Source organism: Colias eurytheme, chromosome 6 (genome assembly GCF_061535395.1).
Source record: "Colias eurytheme isolate Ceu_HAF_F1 chromosome 6, ilColEury1 Martin Lab GWU primary, whole genome shotgun sequence".
NCBI classification, from domain to species: Eukaryota; Metazoa; Arthropoda; class Insecta; order Lepidoptera; family Pieridae; genus Colias; species Colias eurytheme.
In genome coordinates, this window is record NC_142985.1 from 8,480,018 (window position 1) to 8,496,800 (window position 16,783).

General features: G+C 32.9%; 2 protein-coding genes across 2 annotated transcripts; one reads left to right on the top strand and one right to left on the bottom strand.

The window, feature by feature from the left end:
• Positions 1 to 421: 421 nt before the first annotated feature.
• On the bottom strand, positions 422 to 8,092 carry LOC149907845 (cytochrome P450 4C1-like). The gene is made up of 9 exons (XM_090102961.1): positions 7,789 to 8,092; positions 7,388 to 7,497; positions 6,836 to 6,926; positions 6,422 to 6,607; positions 5,669 to 6,057; positions 5,122 to 5,190; positions 2,326 to 2,494; positions 1,822 to 1,995; positions 422 to 597 (listed from the first exon to the last, which is right to left on the bottom strand). The coding sequence occupies exons 1-9, from the start codon at positions 7,925 to 7,927 to the stop codon at positions 422 to 424; spliced, it is 1,503 nt and encodes a 500-aa protein (XP_089959087.1). The 5' UTR covers positions 7,928 to 8,092.
• A 5,240-nt stretch (positions 8,093 to 13,332) lies between these two features.
• On the top strand, positions 13,333 to 16,228 carry LOC149907846 (uncharacterized). The gene is made up of 3 exons (XM_090102585.1): positions 13,333 to 13,602; positions 15,524 to 15,735; positions 15,976 to 16,228. The coding sequence occupies exons 1-3, from the start codon at positions 13,333 to 13,335 to the stop codon at positions 16,172 to 16,174; spliced, it is 681 nt and encodes a 226-aa protein (XP_089958711.1). The 3' UTR covers positions 16,175 to 16,228.
• The last annotated feature ends 555 nt before the right edge of the window (positions 16,229 to 16,783 follow it).

A 16,783-nucleotide genomic window follows, 5' to 3' on the forward strand; every position in this document is an offset into this window, starting at 1 on the left:
TTTGGCCAAGGTCTTACAGTCGACCATTATATTTCAATGCTATGTGTAACTCACTTAGTGTACTCATATAGGAATATTTTTAATACATTATTTAATATTTACTTATTATGATAACGATTTATCTCAATGTCAATTATTGTCATTATCTCCGAAAAGCATGAACACTTTGCACCACCCTTGCATTCGCGTATAATTTTTAAATTATTGACTCATCTTAGGCCCATGACTCTAAGACCCTTGATAAATAAAAACCTCTATAATTCAAAACATTCCGTTTCCCTTGGAATTTAACTTGACGAGATCCGACTGTATTATCATCAACAGTTGGCCCTGCCTTGCACATTTGACTCCAATAGATTGAAAATACACAAATAATTAAGACTTATGTTAAAATAAAAGTACGGTTTTTAATGAGCTATATTTATTGAATATTTTCACGGAATCTTTCTTCGAATTTAACATAAATTGGTTGTTTAACACGCAGTACATAATCCGTAATTAAAATAATATCACGTGGGGTCGTCACTGGGAGAATTCGGAAGCGACGGAGTATGGAGAGTAGCGCCAATTTTAATTCCATCATAGCAAATTTCTGCCCTGCAATCAAAAATAAATTGTGATCAGTATAGACGACAAGGAAAACACCGAAATGTTATAAAGTTATAAAAACTGATAACCAATGAATGCTGATCGTAAATAAGCAAGAATCGAGGGATGAAATTTACAATTTGTAAATCAAACAGATTTTCCATTTTCTTTACTTAATTTGCCGCGTATTACTTAGAGAATGCAACACGCATTATTATCAAAATATAAAATGTTTTAAGTATAAATATGCAAAAAAAAAAAATAAACTCTACTGTTTAGTAGAGTTTATTTTTTTTTCTCAATAATATCTGTGAATATATCGCATGTGCGATGACATAAAAGTAATGAGGTAAGAAGGATGTAAGTTATATCAAAGGTGAATGGTTATATCTATATTTTTATAATGAACTAGCTTTACGCCCGCGGCTTCGCCCGCGTTTTCAAAGAAAAACCCGTTCCCGTTTCGGGATAAAACCTATCCTATGTCCTTTCTCGGGTATCAAAATATCTCTATACCAAATTTCATGCAAATTGGTTCAGTAGTTATAGGCGTGATTGAGTAACAGACAGACAGACAAAGTTACTTTCGCATTTATAATATTAGTATGGATACGTTCATCTGTCATCATTTCCTCGTGAACATTATGAATAGATGTTTACATTTTAACAATTTATTCCAGTGACTCTATTTTTATCCATACCGACTACATCTGTAGAAGACAATTTCAGGATCACGTTTTTGACCTCGAAACCTTTGACCAGAATGTCTCCTTATCTAGACGATTCTCACTATGGTAAAGTCCAATTTATAACTTTACATTATTTAAATCAACTGTACCTTTACTTTAGATTGTACATATTAATCATTATCATGTCAATTAAGAGTCACATTATCTTTATTTACTCCGTTACGATTAGGTATATTAATAATAAGACATTGGACTATATTCTGTTCAATATTTATCGATAATTATGTTTCTATTTCTATAGCGAATAAATAAAGGATGACAAATTTGATATATAATGAAGCATAATGTACCTACTGACCAAATTAAGTTACAAAGGTTTCCTGGCCAGATTATAATTTCGAGCGCAACACTCGAGAGCAGATGAACTGATTTCACTATGTATTTTTGTATAATATTCCTTGAAGTACGAGGATGGTTCATAAGCATCGTTCTCTACTTGCAAATTGTATTTATAAAGGTACGACTAGTAGTTACAAAACATCACCTATACAATTCCTTGGTCCAGCACTGAATGGTATGTAAGCATAAGGGTGCCAGGTGGGTTCCTTTTGAAATCTTTCAGGTCTGAATTCTAGGGGTTCATCGAATTGATCAGTCCGCCTGTGCAGGTCGTAAATAAGAATAACGCATTCCGTTCCAGACGGCACCTCGTAATTACCTGGCAATTTATTAAAATTCAGAAATTAATCAAGGCAAACTAGTTTTAATCATTTTGAATTCCATGTATAATTTTAGGCTCTTACGCATTTTGCATGAATTATGTGTTGAATTATCCTTAAATATGCGATTAAATGAACTGTAGGTTTGCGGATTAAAATAAAAATATTAACATTGTTGAGATGAATAATTTTTAAAACAACATCTACTATAAATAATGACATTACATTATCTATAGTAGATGTCCACAAAATTAGTGTAATTATTGGCAGTTTATGTCTGATAATTATTAAGGAAAAATATTCAATGTACCTATATATTATGTACTTACTTAATTTCAATGTTTGGTCAATATTTCTCGTGATGGTTGGAAGGGGCGGATATAATCGTAGACTCTCTTTTATACAGCATTCCAAATATTTCATTTGTGATAAATCCCCTATCGTTACAGGGCAACTCATCGAATTTAGTATTGATTTGTATTCTTCTATGATTTTGTCCTGCAAATAAATAAACAGTACCTACACTTATTCCAGGTACTTGAAAAGAAGAAATAATATTGTCCTGATCAAAATCTGTTTGAAATCTTTTATATAATACTAGCGGTCCGCCCCGGCTTCGCCCGTGGTACATGTTTACGTTTTCTCTACATAAAAACCATCCTCGTACTTCAAGGAATATAATAAAAAAAGAATTATCGAAATCGGTTCAGCCGTTCTCGAGTTATGCGCTTACCAACACATTTTGCGATTCATTTTTATATACAGGGTTACAGGTTAAGTCGACCTATTCCTGTTAAGAGCGTGTAGTAGGGGTCAAAACAAACTGATTTGATCATATAATACCATATCCAAAAGTTAGCCGTTGAAGAGTTATTGCAATTTTAATTTTTTTCTTGAAAATGCCACTTTATCTTCGCATTTAGCGTTTAATTTTTTATTTTACTTATTTGGTCTGGGTTTTTTTGAGTTTTTAAGTAAAGGTTGAGTTAAACAATAATTCTCAGCAATAAAAATCCATATCGCTGCAAACAATTCACAGAAATGGCTTTTAAACTAAAAATAATAACATTAAAATAATTAAGTTAACTCGTTTTAAACAAAGATATTGAAAAAAATCTCTATGAAAATGTGTCTGCAGATGTTTTTAAAAACATGTGCATGTTCTTAGCTATGTAAAAAGGTATGATAACCTCAGGTAGCATTCGTAGATTCCAAGAAATCGGGAATAAACTTGGTATGGGGAAATAATTCTTAGAATAGCTCATTAACATCGGTCTAGTTATTATCTGCCTATGCGAACAATAAAGGGTTGTGCCGCGTGATTATGATGTCTCACTCACACGCTGCAACTATCTCGCTTCCACCTACTGGAGACATTTTGATGTGTTACGGGTTTTGTCAAGGTGTATCTGCACATGCTCGTGCGGAATACATGACCCGCTATCCTGACCGTCGTGCACCAGATGTTAGTGTCTTCGAAGGGACTTATCGTCGCCTTAGAGAAACTGGTTCGATTCTAAGATGACGAACAGACGTTGGTCGGCCATCTGTCCGGGATGAGGAAGACGAAGAGGAAAATGAAATTAAGCGATTTTTTCAAATGGATCCCACGACATCAACAAACATTGTTTCCCGAGAACTTGGTCTGTCTCAGTGGAAAGTATGGTTCACAATGAACACTTCAGGATATTACCCATATCACTACACGCCCGTGCACGTGATGGAAGAAGGAGATCCTTTAAGAAGACTAGATTTTTGTAGATTCATGTTGAATGCGGATCTGGAAAACCCCTCGTTTTTCAAAAAAATTTTATGGACAGATGAGTCCAAATTTGATCAAGACGGTATCAAAAACTACCATAACGCTCACTATTGGGCTCCGAAAGCACGTGGCAATCCTAACAAGAAGAATCCAAAAAAATCACAAAGACGATTCAGTCTTAATGTGTGGATGGGGATAATTTCAAATAAATTAATTGGACCATACTTCCTTCCGGACAACCTAAATGGTGAAAATTATGAGACCTTTCTGCGCCAACATTTAAGCGACCTACTTGAAGACATACCCCTGACTTTGTTAAGAGACATGTGGTTCCAACATGATGGCTGCCCTGCACATTACAGAAGAAGTGTTAGAGAATGGTTAGACATCAACTATCCAAACAGATAGATCGGAAGAGGTGGGCCCATACCATGGCCGGCTAGAAGTCCAGACCTAACCCCCATGGACTTTTACGTAGGGGGCATATGAAGAGTCTGGTGTACAATGAGCCGAACCCGATTCCATCTGTTGATATTTTACGACAAAAAATTATCGATGCAGCCAATAAGATGAGGAACCAATTAACAACTGGGGTAGTCAAGAGTTTTCTGCGGAAAAGGTTTCGAATATGTGTTCGCAATAGAGGAAGACATGCTGAGCAGGAACTGTAAAGTTTTTAAGAAAAATAAATTATGACAAAATTTATTCTGATGTTGTACTTTACTAACACTGTCCCATGTTTATCCCCGATTTCTTGGAATCTACGAATGCTACCTGAGGTTATCATACCTTTTTACATAGCTTAGAACATGCACATGTTTTTAAAAACATCTGCAGGCACATTTTCATAGAGATTTTTTTCAATGTTTTTGTTTAAAACGAGTTAACTTAATTACTTTAATGTTATTATTTTTAGTTTAAAAGCCATTTCTTTGAATTGTTTGCAGCGATATGGATTTTTATTGCTGAGAATTATTGTTTAACTCAACCTTTACATAAAAACTCAAAAAACCCCAGACCAAATAAGTAAAATAAAAAATTAAACGCTAAATGCGAAGATAAAGTGGCATTTTCAAGAAAAAAATTAAAATTGCAATAACTCTTCAACGGCTAACTTTTGGATATGGTATTATATGATCAAATCAGTTTGTTTTGACCCCTACTACACGCTCTTAACAGGAATAGGTCGACTTAACCTGTAACCCTGTATAAGATAAGATTTAAATTCTTGGTGACATTACATCATAAGAACACGTTTTCTCAGATCGAATACTACATACAGCCTCGAAAAAAAATAACAGTTTTTTTTATCTAAAAATAAAAATATTTTAAAAAAGCTCATGAATATAGGAAGTTCACTCACCTGGGCTTCTTGATGATTAGCAAGTAACATCAGTGTAAATTTCAAAGCAATTGCAGTTGTATCATGACCCTGATGAAAAAATTCAACCTTTATTTATATCGATTTTAGAAGGGTAACAAAAGAACCCACGCATTATAATCGATATACACTACGAATAATAATCTAGTGGGCTCTCTTCACAATGGGCAGCATTGGACAAACAATTATATTGATCGTCGATGTTTACCGCCATTACCATTGATACCGCCATTTGATTATGAATAGACGGCCGATTATAAAGATTTAGGCACTCTACATTATCTTGATTACCTCTACTCGCCCAACGCTGCCTGTTGTGAAGAGGGCCCAAGTATAGATAATTAATTAATACCAGTTATACAGTTGTCAATTTACCGGCGCTGATTTTACTTGCCTGCCTATTGGCAGCAAATTCACGGACAACTTTTTTATACCATACGCAAATCTATCGATAATAAATATCCATCCGATATTTCCTTAAACAATATTTAATTTAAAGCAATAGTTAATTGTAAGAAAATGTACTTACTCCAAACATAAATGTGTCGACCTCTTCACCAACACCTTTATCGTCAATGAACCCATCCTTTTCTGCTTGTAAAAGTATATCTAGTAATACCATTCTCCTCTTTCCTTCGACATTATAACTATCATCGTCTAATATTTGATCCTGTTCTATTTGAAGTTTAATACCATATTCTCTTCTTTTTTCGACAACTTTACTCCGAAATGATGTAAGAATTTTTAATATTTCCTGTTGTTTTCGACCAATGCGAGTTAAGTTAAATATAAAATCTGGATACATCCAAATTCTCTGTGCTCTGTATACGGCATATTGGCCTAACTTGTAAATGCTCTCTTTATATTTTTTGGAGAAGCTATTACTTTCTTCATCTAATGCGGTACCCATGGCTGTTTCTAAAAAATAATTTTAAGTAGCATATAACAATTTATCATAATGAAGAAATTAAAATAAGTGTGACTTTAATGAAATAATTGACACTTTTATTTTTACATGATTATTTGTTTTGCATTCAATTTTTCCCATAATCATTGTTATCTAGATAAAAAAACAAGTGTGAATAGGTATTTGTTGGGTAAATATGATCCGATTTAGGAAACGTTGTTCAAATGATTATGTAGGGCAGATGAACGACATTTTTTTTAAATATATTTAATATATATTTAGCTTTGATTACAGCTAAGGTATGACCATTTACATCTAGATTGTGTAAACGAGTACATACTTATTTAGCATCATTATTCATTAGTGAATACTTACCACAAATTGAGTTTAGAGCAAAATTATTAATAAGAGGCGATATATCCGTTTCAGGCTTATTGATTTCATTTTGAATGTCTTTTAATAGATTTTCCGCATTCCTTTCTATGACTGGCTTGAAGTTATTCAAAATGTTAAAATGAAATGCAGGCGTCATCATTTTTCTGCGTATGTGCCACTTTTTACCTGAATTAAAATATAGAAAACCATTATAATGAGTTAGTAAAGTTACAAGTCTATAAAAATGATAATAAAAATTAATAAAGAATGCCTATCAAATAAAAAATGCTTTTTTTGTTTCTTTCGGTTATCAGATTGCTAAGTGTTAAGAAATTATGTAACAATATCATAAAATATAAAATTATATAATTTAAATTATAATTAAATCAAACTTGAATAAATGAATAAATTTACCTTTGCTAAGCAGTAGGCCATCTTTTAACCAAGGCTCTATAAAACTGTATAAATAACCTTTCGAATTATATTTTGTTCCCTGTATAACCGCCTGCAATAATATTTAAAACGTTTAGTTATAAACTAATAAATTATATAAAATTAGCACTTTTATACTAGCGAAATGATTTTTTTAAAACAAACAAGTAGGTACACTCATCCTTTCAAAATACCATTCTTGGAAAGTTTGAAAAGCTTGAAAAGCTTGACAAACATAAAATATTAAGTAAATTAATATTTAAATTAAAAACAGTGAAATTTTGGGAGCCTCCTCTTAAAATTGAAAAATAATTCATGATTATGATGTCGGTATGTAACAATTCGTCATTATGTGATTTGCAATAAATATAATTAGAAAAAATATTTTGAAATTTTAATATGTCTACAGATATAGTTAGTTAAAACTTATCTTTATTTTAAAAAATGATTAATTTCTTGATGATGTAAATTTTAGGTAATAAACTATAGGTAGCCGCTTTTAGACGTTAAAATAATTGTTTAAGTTCAGCATACCTCCACATCCTCTGGATGGTGGACTATAATCAGTTTTACAGGACCCAAGCGTAATTTATATAGACGTTTATATGTGTTTGATAAGCCTCTGAAATGATAAAATAGCTTGGCTGAAAATAAAAATAAACCATAGGTAAATACTTTAGAACAACGATTAGTAACACAATTAGAATTATTATAACGGCTCATCTAGAATACATGACATGACATGTATCAATAAGGTATCAATATCGGTAATCTGTACATTATTTTTTATTTTAATGAAAATAATATTGACATATAGTAACGGCTTAGACTTGAAAATAGAACTATTCATTTTAAAACAAGCTTTACTTTACTTAAGCATTCTTATAGGTAAAGCTAAAAATATATGCATTTTGTTATAAATAGGGATACTTTACCAGGAGCCATCGTAAAATCCAGTGCATTATGTAATAAATATAGCCCTTTCGGACCTGGTATAGATTCAAATGTCTTAGAACTTAAAAGTCTTTCGAAAAAACATAAAATAAATAATAAAACTAAAAGAAACCACAACATTTTTTAAACTAGTCAATAAAAGAAATAATAAATTCACTATTATTCATAAAAATAAACTTCTGTTTTCCTTATATCTTAAAATCAACCATAGACTGACCGCATCACGTATAAAACTGTTATACTTATATAAGTTTAGTTTCGCGAATTCAAATTTAATTATTCAAACAATATACTAATTCAAGAAAAGCCGGACGCACTACACCTTCCAATGATAGTATTAACACCAATAAAATAGCACAGGCTTTACACATATTTACATAAAAATATGTTAATTAGTATTAGAACGTAAAATTAAAATTGATCTAAAGTAACTTCGTTTGAAGTAGTTATTATGGTATTGGTGTTTTAACAATAATTGTAAAGCTTTTGTTTTTCTATTTTTATTATTTTATAGAGCTAATTTTAGATTAGTAACTTATTTGTTTATTCCCTTTTTCTCTTTTTTTTAGTCGAGTCTTGTTGCTTAGCACAGGAGGGCTGCAGATGCTTAACCAGTGACGTATGCTTACTTAAATTACAGTTTATGAAAGGACACTATCTATTTCTAACTCTACCTGATAAATTAATTTTAAAATACATATATGTACGTAACTAATTTAATGAAAATTGTTATATTTGTGTATATTAACATTAATATACACAAATATAACAACGATACACATGTATTATGGTATGAAACCTTCAGTCTACCAATTTACAGAGCCTTCTCCACTTGATTGTAAATATCAAGTTTATTTATACGTGTCTAATTATTTTTGATTTACCTTCGGTTTTTAGACAGCTCTTTCTGTTGAGAAACCGGATTACTTTTTGAGTAAAACATACAATGAATTCCTAATAAGCATGTTGAATATTTATTTTTGCTATAGGCTTTAAAAGTTCATGTCACAAGTACATGTAGTACTGCGATTTTAAATAAGGTTGTAGACTTGTTGGCGGTTGAAGGCTCTCAACTTTAATTGTATAAAATAGGTCACAACTCACATTTTAAAATAATTAAATACACGGTATCTTTTTTATAATTAGGTGAAGATGGCGCTTAATAGCCATATTTTGCGGGCTTGTTGTGTTCTTTTTTTTCATATTGTATTGCTGAATATGCAGAATTGTAATAGTATACTTTTATTTTGTTAATTTATTTAATTTAGGACAGAGGGGCCCTGGATTTGTTTCCAAGCGCGGATGGGAAGCAAAGCCAGGAGCCCTCGTGGCGAAAGAGGCGATCATGAAAATTCTTGCACTGGCAAAAAAGTTTTCTGTTCACTGTTCAGGGATGTCCTTGTAATTATGTTTTCATTCCAGGCCATAAGTATATAAACCAAGTGAAACGGATATTGCTGTCAAAAACTTATTTGTTGTAGATTCGGGTTGTAGCTATGTAGAGATAGCAAAATAAAAATTCATTACCAAAAATTAGCTTTGATATTGGGCTATCTTTTGGTACAGTGTTACCTTATTAAGCTCACGAGCTTTTAACCTGAAGGGGTCGATTAGTTTTCCGGTGGAAGCTAAAAAGTTTTTGTTAAGTACTTATAAACATTTCAAAGTTAAATCAATGAAGTATCATCAAGAATCAGTATAACAACGAAATGTGTTAATCAATATATGGAACTGCTGTGCAAATTTTAATGTTTTAACAAGGTGATTAAAAATTACAGAATGAATTATTATTTCATTAGGCCTCACGCATAAATTCTTGCATAAATTTAATATAATAGATATCACCGTGAAAACATAAATTAATGAATATGTATAATGTTTTAATTCGAAATAGTTTGTAAGAAAAGAATAAGCGTTAGAATCAAAAGATTGTGTGTTCATTCTAATAAAATACTTTCAAGATGGCGGACTGGTGGGAAAAGAAAGTTTTTTCGTGTAATGTCGTAGGTAATATGCTTATCAATAAATGTGTTACAATTTATAATTATTCATATGAGATGTTAAAAGTGATATATGTGTGTTATAGTATGTCTACACTCTACATCTACATTCTACGCCAAAACGGTTTGGGTAAAGTTGGCGTCCGCGTCGTGATGAATATTCGCGGCCAATGGATGAAACTTGGATATTTTAAAAGAACAATATATTGTGAGCAAAAGTTATTATGGACAAAAAACTCGAAACGTATTAGGAAAAGAGATACATATTTGGTTTTGTATTATTCATTTACCTATAGAATCTAGATGATTTATTATAAGATTTTTCTTAGTTTTTTTAGGTTTCTCCTTTATTTATTTAAGAATTCGAATTAAAAGGAACGCTTATATATACGGAAAATAGGTACTGCTCTTTTAAAATATCCAAGTTTCATCACAGGCCGCGAAAGCCCGACGCCACTAGCACTAGTACGTTTGTGTACTTTTGTATGGGCTAGTGGAAGCCCTTTGTGAAATTTTACAAGCATTTTATATAAATTTATTGTAACGTCAAATATTATCACACCCACAGCTTCACATAAAATAATAAAAAAATTATGTGTCACTGTCACACCATATATTTTTAACAGAAAAGTAATAAAATGCATAACAAAATTATTTCAGTGCTAATGTAACGATAAATTCAGATGAAATCTCTTATAGAATTCAGTAACGAAGCAGATATTTACAATAATGAAGCCCTATCGAAGAACAAATAAAGCTTTTATGGTGCAAGTATGTTTGATGTTATAGCTGTTCTTTAATTCTTAATCCATAACTGGTTATATTTAAGTCCTTTTTTTGGATTAAACAACTAATTTTTGTTTCGTTTAAAAATACGAAAATATTATCTAACATTTACGTATTTTAATTAATAAGAACAAAGAGATCAGGAATTTACATTGTTTTTTTTAAATGCAATTTGCAAATAATAGAAGAATTCATCTACTCAAGGTTATTATTCTTTACTTAAGATAATAATATTTTCCTCATAATAACTCAATTCTTAATTATTATTACTTAATAATTATGTATTCTTTGTCAGTAGGCAGCTACTCTTATAACTTCGTATCTACCTGCTATAAGTTCGAAAAATTACCCAGTTCTTAAGGATGAAGACAAAAATAAAAAAATAAACTTAACCTGACCTGTTACAATTAAAATAAATATAAACTTACCAGCCATACTTATATTCGTAGACCGTGTTACATACTTGCATATTTAATAATTAAGGCCTACTCACAAATTTACGCACATTTTTTTGTTTTTACATAAAATAATTATTCATAACGTTAAAATGATGATTATTATTTCGTATTTTAGTTAAAATGCATATATTTTACATTTTTTAATAATTAGAATATATAAATAGGTATCTTAGCAAATGCGTGCAGGAAGGTTGTAAGCCATCGGGAAGTACTTAATTTTATAAATTTGGATGGTATTACTCGTATATATTTGTTGGCAAATTTGCTTTAAATTGTCATTTAATTGTAAATTTATATCTATATATTTCACACGTCTTCATAGTATCTACATATTTTCTGAAACAAACAAAAAATGAACAAAGGCGCGAAAATACACATCTGAATCATTTTATTGTAATCTGAACTTAAAAAATGTATTTAGCATAAATATACTATTTTCCTCATAACGAGTGGGTGTTCGTAGGTAGTTATATTTTGAAGCGGTTCACAAAGAAGCACGTGTAGGTTTCATCTTTTTTGATTATAAGACCCATGCAGGTCGACTTTTGCACTCAAAGTAAATAAATTTTTGATTTGAGAGAATTATCACTAACATTGTACCAATATTTGCTAGGTATATTTATAAAAATCGAGGCAAGGGCAACAATTTTTATGTTTTATTTTTATTTATATTAGGAACTAGTGGTCCGCCCTGGCTTCGCCCGTGGTACATATTTCGCAATAAAAGGTAGCCTATGTCCTTTCTCGGGTATCAAAATATCTCCATACCAAATTTCATGCAAATTGGTTCAGTAGTTTAGGCGTGATTGAGTAACAGACAGACAGACAGTGTTACTTTCGCATTTATAATATTAGTATGGATTAGTATGCTGGGACCATAGAAATCTAAATAACAAGACACTAGAAGTCGTAAGCGTGCGTGACCTTGTCGCCACTCAGGTGATTTGCACATCACAAGTGCATTCGTCACTGTTCAGTTGCTCTGGAGACGTATGAGTGTATACATGGTGTGTTTCAGCAATTCCCATTGTGGAAATTCTTCCACAAGTTGTAGTTATACTTATAAAGGAATAATATTTCATCGGAAAATATTTTTTTTTAGAAATAATGCCGTTTTTCCTTAAAATTATAGAATATTTACAAGTATTACGAGTGTCACCATAGTAATCGAAATAACAATGAATGACACAGTCGACCATTCTTATTATCACGTTTGTTCGTATTGGAGCAAAAAGTCTCATATACTTAGGGATGTTATTCTAAAATAAACCGTAAATTCGTGCGTTAGGATACACATTCAAAAGCTTAATTTAATAGATAAGTTAGTTTTCACTAAAATCAAGCTGTCCAATAAAAGGCATAGTTTACTTGTGTGTACTGTTTAGCTTTCGGTTTGAATGTGTTGATTTTGGCGACAGCGGTTTTCATACGAATTATGACATTATAGCCCTTCTATGTGTCTTGTTATTTAGATTTCTATGGCTGGGACAATGGAATTCGATACTATATTGAATAGCGGTATTAATTATAGTAAGTCCGGTTCAATCAAGTTTCACATCTGTCAAGTGTTTTGTTAACTATTCAATGTAAATTATCGCGGATGATACTTTAATAGTGGTAGAGGCTGTAAAGTGATTTAATTGTTTATTTTTCATATTGAATATCTTTTTAGGGTTTCATACCCAAAGGGTAAATCAGGACCCTATTACTAAGCCTCCGCTGTCTGTATGTCTCCAAGTTGTATCTTTTAAACCGCGATTGCTAGACAGCTGAAATTTTCACAAATGATATACCTACTTACATATTTCCATTGCCGCTAAAACAACAAATACTTAAAATTAATAAAAGAAATGTATATATTAAGGTACCCACCTTAATATTTTTTTAATATACCTACATAAAATAAACGTGTTATTTTCGTATTTTTTTTGCTCAATATTAAATACTAGCGGTCCGCCCCGGCTTCGCCCGTGGTACATATTTCGCAATAAAAGGTAGCCTATGTTCTTTTTCAGGGTCTAAAGATTATCTGTGCCAAATTTCATCAAAATCGGTCCAGTAGTTTATGCGTGAAAACCATACATACATACAAACCTTTCCTCTTTATAATATTAGTATAGATTAGTAACTACCTATATCTACAACAATTTTTCTACTCATGACTAGTGCTAAAATGCGTGAGTTGGTCATAATTGTAATAGAGTCATTTCTCCCCGTGTGGAGTTTCTGGTCTCCTATCGGGCGCGTCCCCAGGTGGCGGATAGGGGGAGGCCTCCCAGATATGGGGGGGACCGGTGGTATTGCCGGCGCGGACCAAAACCAGCTTGGAGGAACTCGAGGGCTACATGCCTTCGTCGCAATTTCTGCTCTGCAGGGAGCTTCCCTGTGCAGTTGCTGGGTTCGAGTTCGAACAGTGCTGCTGTTGGCGGCGACGTATGGTAACCAGTGGTTGCGGACGTTTTTAGTCCTACTGGGCGAGGGGCTGCTCTGCAGCGGTGGATGGCGGTTGCTACAATCGCGGCGCGGCGGGCTGGGCGGCAGGTTTTCTGACGTCTGGTTAGGGGCTTCGGCCTCCCGTCGGGCAACCTGTTACCCGTCGTAGTGTTGTTGTCACGTCTAGCAGCTACGACGGACCAGGGGGCTTGCCTTAACCGGCTGGTTCGAGAGGAAGGACACCTCATCAAAAACCCTCAAATCTGCGTTTCAGTCCAGCGGCGTGGATTTCCTGTCCCTTTTGGACAGTTTGGCTCGGGAGTGCGTGAGCTTTAGCTGTGGCCTCCCATGGACACCGCCCGACCTCCATGGTGTATAAGGGTTATCCGGGTGCAGGGGGCACCGCCCGGATGGACTTTTTATATCCCCCATACTCGTGGGAACAAAAATGTCTTTTAACCCGGCCCCATTTAATAACGACGACTCTAGCAAAATAAATTTGGACAATGATAGGCAACACGATTCGGATGACGCAAGGACAAAGTCATCAAAATAAAGGCTTAATTTCTCCTTTTATCCCATTACCTATAATGGATTTGTTTGCTACGTTCTGTGGCTTCATGGAAATAAGGGGGGGCTTAACTATTTTTTATTTTATTTCTTGTCGATAAATTATCCAAAATCCTACTTTGCCATTAATTATGTACAAACAAATTATCTCAACATGTCAGTATTTAAAAGGTAAATTAATATTTATGGCATAATATTAGGTATATAGTTTTCAGGCGGTCAATCTATGTTTACTTTTGAATAATAATAATTATTTATTTGCCATGTACACACATAGGAGCGTAAATTCAGGGCTTTTTAATCGTAAATATAAGATATTTTATGGCGTGCTATTATTTAAATTTTATTCATAGATTATACATCAATAGATAAAAAATAGTTTTTCTTGGATATATTAGTTAAATATTTTGAATCAAATACAAATATAAAATAAAAATCTTTATTTTTTTATTTGAATGGTATGAGGAATTATATCTTGTTCATCATGTTAATCATACCCTATTAGCCTAACTGATAAGTTCGATCAATTTTGTAATGTGAAACATAAGAAGAGGTAGGCTGTGTAAACATATCTTAATGAAATTCACATGGCCACTTCGACACCATACAAGCGACCCTCTTCTTCTGAGACTCTCCAAATTCAGCTTTTCTATGAACATTAATTTTATGATTCGAATTTGCCAAGCTTGTCCCAAAGGGTTTTCTTTTTCTAAAGTAGGGGGTTCCCCCTACTATGTGGAAAACCAACAGTACATAAAACATAGGTAGGTGTATGGCGCACTTCGATATGCTTTTTGATTGTACGCTCTGAATACATTGTAATATGACGAAAGACTACCCTATTTAACTGTTAAGTCAATTTTCAGTTTAAATCCAGTTTATTAATTTAAACTAGCTTCCGCCCGCGACTCCGTCCGCGCGGATGTCGGTCTTCGCGTGGATGGTTTATTTCTCCATTTTGAGTAACTCTGACAGTAACATCTTACAAATATCTATTGGACTCAAATACGGCTAGGCCTATAATAATACCCAACGTGTGTTCGCTGTTCTACAGAACAACGTCTATGGATAAAACTGAAAAATTAAGATTATTTTTTTTCTTCGTATTTTTTCAGGATAAAAAGTATCCTATTTTACGCCCAGGATAATAAGGTATAATTATACCAAGTTTCATCGAAATCGAACCGTTAGTTTTCACGTGATGTCTTCACATACAGACAGACAGACAAAAATTTTTTTAATCACATATTTGGGTTTGGTATCGATCCAGTAACACCCCCTGCTATTCATTTTTTCAATATTTTCAATGTACAGAATTGACCCTTCTACAGATTTATTATATGTATAGATTACTAAAGTTTAATTTTCTTAACACTCACCCTGCTCTATGGTTTATTACTCTATGGTTCGTATAGGTACGCACACAGAAAACCATTTCCAATTAAATAATATAAAACACGTTTCAGTAGCTTCGCTCCGCATCTGGATTCGGTCGCGCTAGAGTTCTTCTGAAGGAGTTCTGCGGTGACATCAGAGCTCTCTGGCGGTATGGCGCGCCGTTCCCAACCTTCCTCAAACTCATTGGGACCCTCCTGCTGTGCCTCGTTGTGATAATGCCTCTCATATACCCGTTCTTCATTTTCGCCCTGACTTATTTTACTTATGAGAGCCTTTTTTTAAGGTAAATATATTCGAGTTTGTTTATAAGCCTTTCAACGCGCTCAGTATGTAGTTTCACTGTTAGTCTTACCTTTGCATTTAAAATACATATTATAAGATATCATATTCGCATAAGAAAAGAATCATGAGAATGGATAAGAATTGAAATCGATGTTATAAATCTGACTATATGAACGACGTACTTTCGTCATATCTAAAGTATCGCTGCTTTCCCTCTATAAAACGCACATAAATTTTTCAGCTGGTGGCTAGATCAGCCATGGAGATTCCAACCAATAAGAATTGTAAAGCGAGGTCTCTCCTGCGCCTTCCGACCCTGTAACGCTATGGATGTATGGAAAGTTCGGGAAGTTCTTACGAGAGGCATTCTTCTAGCACATTCTCTCGCTACATCTGTGGACTATTTGTGTGTCATGCAAGGTCTCCTTGATGAAGCCTAAATAAAACCACAAAAGATCCCATCAAGGAAATAAGTAGAAGTTTTTACAGGAAAATCGTTCGGCCAGTACAATCTCAAGGATCAATACTATGTTAGTATAACAATGAACTATTAAAGTCGTAGACTTTGCCAAGGCTAAATTCTGTATTGTTTTATCCTAGTTTTTTATTATGACAAACAGACACTCCAATTTTATTATTGGTACAGATAATGAAGACATTCCATTTTTACGTTAATTGTAGATCAAGGTAAATAAAATCATAAACTTATTTAAATAGACCCCCACAAAACAACTAATATCTAATCAATTTAATTCAGTATTTAAAAAAATAATGCATTGTGTAAAAAATCTCATTTGAAAAATTTACTTAGCAACAGCAATAAAACCCCGATAAGATGATGTGCGATCTAAAATTGCGTAATTTATCCCCTAGAATGAGAAAAATAGATAAATAGATTTTTATCAATATTATCATGAAACTAAGTTAGGTACATATTCTGTATACTGATTACATGCTTCTAAAAATCAAAAGGTAGGTGGGCGAAGTACATTTCACAAATACTTACAGGTAAGGATTATCTCTGTACAAATTGACACTATCTGAAATGA

Coding starts and splice junctions, on each gene's coding strand:
- LOC149907845 (XM_090102961.1), bottom strand. CDS start 7,927: ATGTTGTGGTTTCTTTTAGTTTTATTATTTATTTTATGTTTTTTCGAA. Junction 6,058..6,421: donor TGCTCTAAACTCAATTTGTG/GTAAGTATTCAC, acceptor ATTATTTTTTAG/AAACAGCCATGGGTACCGCA. Junction 5,191..5,668: donor TCGACACATTTATGTTTGGA/GTAAGTACATTT, acceptor TTTTTTCATCAG/GGTCATGATACAACTGCAAT.
- LOC149907846 (XM_090102585.1), top strand. CDS start 13,333: ATGGGGGGGACCGGTGGTATTGCCGGCGCGGACCAAAACCAGCTTGGA. Junction 13,603..15,523: donor TGGGCGGCAGGTTTTCTGAC/GTCTGGTTAGGG, acceptor ACGTTTCAGTAG/CTTCGCTCCGCATCTGGATT. Junction 15,736..15,975: donor TATGAGAGCCTTTTTTTAAG/GTAAATATATTC, acceptor TAAATTTTTCAG/CTGGTGGCTAGATCAGCCAT.